General features: G+C 32.9%; 2 protein-coding genes across 2 annotated transcripts; both read left to right on the forward strand.

Annotated features, from left to right (window-relative positions):
• Window positions 1-1422: 1422 nt before the first annotated feature.
• Window positions 1423-2179, forward strand: LOC135137330 (uncharacterized). The gene is made up of 4 exons (XM_064066952.1): window positions 1423-1479; window positions 1530-1709; window positions 1757-1898; window positions 1944-2179. Exons 1-4 carry the CDS (start codon window positions 1423-1425, stop codon window positions 2177-2179), a joined length of 615 nt encoding a protein of 204 aa, XP_063923022.1.
• Window positions 2180-2247: 68 nt separating this feature from the next.
• Window positions 2248-3062, forward strand: LOC135137625 (uncharacterized). Its single transcript, XM_064067324.1, has 4 exons — window positions 2248-2319; window positions 2367-2546; window positions 2592-2733; window positions 2785-3062. The coding sequence occupies exons 1-4, from the start codon at window positions 2269-2271 to the stop codon at window positions 2997-2999; spliced, it is 588 nt and encodes a 195-aa protein (XP_063923394.1). The 5' UTR covers window positions 2248-2268; the 3' UTR covers window positions 3000-3062.
• Window positions 3063-6000: the final 2938 nt, after the last annotated feature.

The raw sequence follows: 6000 nt of genomic DNA on the forward strand, positions 1-6000 counted from the left end.
AAGTTTCCGACAGCGAGGGAAGTACTGTCTAAACTCTTTAGACCAATTTTTTTTTTGTTTCAAATCCAAACTATTCAAATGAGATTTCGCGTCACTCTTAATTTTTTTCAACTCGAAATTTTAATTCAAGAACGGTCACCACAACAATTTATCATACTTTCTATAACTTTAAAACGTTTGCAAAATTTTAGGGCATTCGGCTTTAAAATTCCAAAGTTATATTGTAAAATGTTTTACTTTTTTTTTCTAGAAAGTTTGGATGTTTATGTTGAAAGCTCTGAAATTCTCGAAATCACACGGTGCGGGATACTTTAAGACTACACATATAGACTGAACGGATGATTTAATTGAGTAATAGACTAAAAAATTAAGATTTTTTTTTATTAAAAATATTCTATTGCAATATTTCAAAATGGTTGTCAACAAGAATAGACTATGATTTTGCATACCTGCCTTTAGATTGAGTTACAAAAAAGTAACAAGATATCAGTGTGAGGTTATGATTTAAAAGAAACCAGAAGTTATAAATTTGTGGGAACACCGCAAAACTGTCCTACGTTCCTTTTCATTTAAAAACGGCATTGCTCTTATTATAAATATTTATAAAAATAACCAAATGCAAGACAACGAAGATTACACCACAAGCTGACAAACATGCTTCTGATAAGACAATTGAAGTACCAACGAAGAATTTCAATAATTACTATACTTGAGGTGCTACCAACTTAATCTAGAATGTTCACAACCATCTACGTCGACAACTATTTTAAATAAATAAATAGTAATGATTGTTTCCACTGGCAGAGCCATCATAGACAGCTTTACCATCAAAATTTGTTGAACAAACAGTTCAGTTGCTAAAGTTTACAAGATTAATTTAGTTTTTAATTATATGTTGCGTTCTAATTTCTAAAAAATCCTTGTAGTTACTAATAATGCAATAGTGGAATACTTGTTACCATTGAACCTAAAACAAAAAATCATCTTTAATTTTTACATCCATCCGCAATCTTATTTCAGAAACTGTACGATGCGGACATTGAATTCCGACTTAAATTTTGAATTTATAAAGTAATTAAAGCTGATAGATTCGATTTTTAATAAGACCAAAGACAAGGCAGCCGAAGACTTATTTGTTTCAACAAAATCTTCAATTCAGTGAACACGTTATTAAATTTTCACCGCAAAGTGTCAGTGAGTAAGTATCATTACTGGAAGTACTACAACCAAATAAAACTTAATGAAACTCGGTTAAACAATAATTCTCTCTAAAATTATCATGTGTCTAACAATTCAAAGAACGACTTCAGAATAGCTACATCAAAAATAAATGCAATTCGGCAGACTTTATTGTAACCTTATTTAAGCGCCAGCAATAATTAATTCTGACGTGTGTAAGTGTCACTGTCATCACTTATTAAAATGTTAGCTCTAATCAAGTACAAAATAATATTATTCGTAATCGCAGTAACGTCCCTGGTGAGAAAAATCTTCTTCAAAATTTAGTTGCAACTGACTTCAAATTGCAGACAATTTGCGCTTTAATAATTTGCGTTGGAGCTTTGGACGTTTATGCTGATGTGAAGTACCGTATTCAACACAACCAAACATACTATTCTCCTCACAGAGTGGCAGCTATTTCGATGTTTTCCATAGTAAATATATCAATTTTTGCCAACATAGTTTATATGTCCATCTACGCATTACGTGTAAGTACTACTAGAACAATAATCAAGTTCGTATATGTTCTTTTCAGGGACTACGATATACTTGGTATATGGGTTGCAACTACTTTTTGTACGTCTTAAGTGAACTGATATCAGCGGTTATTATCGTCACGGAGTACGATTATCTCAACTATTCGAATTTACTTGCCATCTTGGTGTTTATATTAGCAGGTAAATCGTCTCAAAGGAAAACGTTGACTGGGTTGTAATTTGTAGTTTTTCTCTTTATCATCACTTTGGCTGCTGAACAAATTTTTAATGAAGTTGAAGAACTAATTGCTGCAACAGTTGGCACTGACTTCGACCGAGTGACTCGGAAAAAATATCAACGTACTGTGAAGATGAGACAACGATGCGTGACGATCAGTCTTCGCGATACTGATAACCAAGGTCCTAGTACCTCCGGTGGTTTGCAGAAGACCACTGCTGACATATTTCACACATTTAAATAAGTAAAATATAGCTCTATATTCTTTAATTACTGTCTTTTTCTATTGACACTGTCAATTTTGAACTGTCATCAACGATATGCCTGTCTGTCATGTCTAAAATACTCAGAGGGGTATTCATCGTTTTCGTAGTACTCTCTTTGGTGAGTAAACGGTGCTTTAATACACATTCCAAATAAGAACGTTTCAGGGTACCTCCGCTTTAGTGATTACCCTTAGTTTGTACGAAATGTATTTAGATCAACAAGCACATTCAGATGAAGGAAAGACTGTCGTCGTCACACATTTATTTATATCCTTGATAATGGGTGCTTCCTGCAATACCTTGATCGTGGGTCATGTGGTTTACATCACGTACTACGTGCTCAAAGTAAGTTCTACAACGCAATCTACAGATGTTCTAACAGAATTCCAGGGCTACAGATACAAGTGGTTCATAAGTTTGCACTATTTCTGCTATGTGCTATTAGAAATTATTTCAGTCGTTTGCACCATGGGTAAGTTTGATTATCTAACGTATCCCTTGCTACTGCACAGCATGACCGGGGTCCTGGCAGGTAACTTAGTGAAGTGGCATTCTCCTAAGCGTGAAGCTTTTACTGTTGTAGTGTTCCTCTTCTTTTTCAATTATTTCTCGGTCCAAATACATCAAGATCTAGAGGACTTGATAAAGGAGAACAAGGAGAAGGAGCGAAATCTGAAAGCATATGTTCGTGCAAGAAAAGGAAAAGAGCCTTGCGTACGAATTAGTCTAAAAAGTGGAGATGACATTGAGGCGGGGACCTCATCAGTTAACTCTGGGAAGAAAGGATTTAAAAAATGAGTGCATTTGTAATTTTAGGCTGGTGATTTTGTTAAAAATTGTGTTTTCGTTAATTATAGAGTTTGTCCGGTTTTTTTTTTATTTTGTCATAGAAGTACTACATTTGTATTAAAATGCACTGAAAAAACACTACGGAGTTTGTACAAATGTCGCATTTGACCTTGTATTCGTGAGCCAATTTTGTTTTCATGCTTTTTGCTGAATTTTTTAAAATTGACAAAATATGTTTTTACACTGAGAGAAAGACAGGTAAACCCTATGTTATGATAAAAGTTGAACAAACTTGTTAAACATTTGGTGAACTTTCAACTAGCACAAAAAAATCTCCTTTTACATTTCCGTGTTTAATAGGTACATCTAGAATTATATACTGACAAGGTGAACTTTAAATTATTTAAATTCACGAAGATAAAGAAAGAGTGGGGCATTTAAGATATCCTTACAAATGGTTTAGAAATTTTAGAAGACCAATGAGAATTGAACAATTTATTACTATTATAATACAATTGCCTTAAAAATGACTAACTGTATATCTGTGGTTTTTTGTAAATTTATCTCAAAATTTTGTAAATTCAAAATAATCGCCCATGTCCATATGCTTCCAGAGCTACTCAACAAAATTATGCCCAGATCGAAAAAAAACTCTTGGCCATTTGTTTTGGCGTAATCAAATTTTATCAGTATATGGACCAAAATTCACAGCTGAAACCCATCACAAGCCATTGGTTCCAACTTTCAATAAACCTTTAAATTCTTGTCCGGCTCGTTTGCAAAAAATGGTATTAACTTCACAGAAATATGATATAAATTTGACGTATCATCTAGGCAAAGAATTAATAATAGCTGACGGTCTTTCCTACAGCAATTCAAAAATTAAATATAAACATGATTTAGTCTTGGAGTCTCAAGTCTGCTTAATCGAAAAAAATATTTCAGTGACAAGTGAAAAATTACGAAAAATCATTAACGAAACAAAGAAAGATGAAGATCTTAAATTAATAAAACAATTTCTAATAAATAGTTGGCTTAATAATGTGAAAAGAATAAATTTAAAGCCTTACTGTAAATTAATATCTGAAATTACTCAAAAAAGGCTTTGTTGTACATGGGTTGTGGCGGCACAATAATACGTTGGTAAGCGGAGAAATATAGGCATCCTCGTGGTCTAGTGGTCAGGATACCTGCCCGGTAAGCAGGTGGCATGTGGTTCGATTCCCACCAAGGCAGCAACATTTTTCTTTGCTTAGCTTCATGGGGCAACAGCTTATTATTTCCAAGTCTCTAAGAAACGAAATTCTGAACAAAATTCATTCGGGTCATTTTGGCATCCAAAAATGTATTAAGTGGAGTGAAAACACAGTTTACTGGCCTGGTTTATCCGAACAAAGAAAACACTACATCAAAAAATGTTATATTTGCATTAAATTATCTAATTCTAACTAATAAGTAGAGGAGTTTTTAGTCAAGCCATTCATTCGTTTCTCGGACTGTGACATCTGTGTATTCTGAGGGACGTAAACAATTTCAGGGGGCAAGGTGACCGGTAGTCAAAGCGTACACAGAAAGATTCAACTTAGTTCGGGTATCGTCGTCGAATTCGTATCTTGACGTATTTCCAGCAGAGTGGAGACTAGAGACCGAAGGAACGTCGCCAGACCGGCAAAGATATCAGATGTTCTCTGATATGAGTTTCAGACTGGTGTAGGTAGATTTTATCACTTCAAGGCTCAAGGTTGCGGATAAGTCAGGGGAACATCGTGTCGAGTTGTTGACAACAAAATTTAATTTTACGTCCGAAAATATGGTATACATTTGTAACTTTATTTAATAATACTATTATAAAGACAATACATTTCAACGTATATGCAGTGGGACTTTATTTAGAGCCTCTGGAGAACATAGCAATCTCGTTGGTAACCTTCCCCCACGACGAATTTATTAAGATGAAGAATTGTATACTTAAAATTAAATAAATAAAAATAAATAAATAAATTAGATTATTATAATAGATTATTATCTATTATAATAAATAATTTATTTAATTTAATTATTCTTGTGTCGATTTATTTTGATGTTATTGTAGTAATTTTCTTGGTCACTTTTTTAACAGAAACGCACGTAGATCTTAGTCCACTATTTATATGATGTTCCATTATTATACAAGTTGCAAACAAAATTACTTGATTATAGTTTGCTGGTCACCATTCGTTAATTATAATAATTTTGTAAAATGTATACCATATTTTCGGACAGAGGGAATACAATTTAATAAGTTAAAATTTAACATAATACATAATAATAATTTAACATAGAAGAATATATTGAATGAAAAATATTCTTTAAAAGGTTCATGTTTTTTTATTTAGAAGTGTGTCTTTTAAAATACTTTCATTATGAATATCCTCTTGCAAAAGGGACAACGAAGCCTTTGACAGTCACATGAAGGGTTGCTGAGTTTTACTTCATACAAATCGATTTTGTTTTATGAATGCACTAAATATGTTTTAGAATCACTTTTTGCTATTGATTTAAAACTCATCGACATCGCTGTCCTATGAGCTTTATTAACAACTAAATGTTTATGAGATGCAGTTGGGCGGAGAATTGATGCAACACGTTTCCATGACTTGTCTTTTAAAAGTCTGTCCAACATGTTCAGGCAAGTTTCTAATCTTCTCGCTATTTTCCTACAGAAGTAATTATATTTCAGTGTTTCATGAAAGGCTTCCAAATGCATGTTTGTATTAATTCCAGCATGCAATCTATAACAATGGGCCCATGAACCAATTCTTGTCTTATCTTGAAAGTAATATTTTTGTAAGTAATTTAAAAATGCTTCTTCATTTTGTTGCCTTAAGTAATCAAAAAGTTCTTCTGTTAGTCTTAAAAATTCTTTTCCTTCAACCTCCTTTAGTAATTTGTCTAAGTCTTTTTGAAGCTTATTGCACACCTCTTTATTTGAAATTTTGGCTTCTGATTGTATCGTTCGATTTTTTTTATG

This window comes from Zophobas morio, unplaced genomic scaffold (assembly GCF_036711695.1).
Source record: "Zophobas morio isolate AGI-343-1 ecotype UQ-CSIRO unplaced genomic scaffold, CSIRO_AGI_Zmor_V1 ptg000029l, whole genome shotgun sequence".
In the NCBI taxonomy this organism is placed as follows: domain Eukaryota; kingdom Metazoa; phylum Arthropoda; class Insecta; order Coleoptera; family Tenebrionidae; genus Zophobas; species Zophobas morio.

Bases quoted from the DNA above. Each gene is read 5' to 3' on its own strand.
- LOC135137625 (XM_064067324.1), top strand. From the start codon at position 2,269: ATGTCTAAAATACTCAGAGGGGTATTCATCGTTTTCGTAGTACTCTCT. The intron at 2,320-2,366 runs GTGAGTAAACGG...AGAACGTTTCAG, and splicing joins TTTTCGTAGTACTCTCTTTG to GGTACCTCCGCTTTAGTGAT. The intron at 2,734-2,784 runs GTAACTTAGTGA...TTACTGTTGTAG, and splicing joins CATGACCGGGGTCCTGGCAG to TGTTCCTCTTCTTTTTCAAT.
- LOC135137330 (XM_064066952.1), top strand. From the start codon at position 1,423: ATGTTAGCTCTAATCAAGTACAAAATAATATTATTCGTAATCGCAGTA. The intron at 1,480-1,529 runs GTGAGAAAAATC...TTCAAATTGCAG, and splicing joins TAATCGCAGTAACGTCCCTG to ACAATTTGCGCTTTAATAAT. The intron at 1,899-1,943 runs GTAAATCGTCTC...TGTAATTTGTAG, and splicing joins CTTGGTGTTTATATTAGCAG to TTTTTCTCTTTATCATCACT.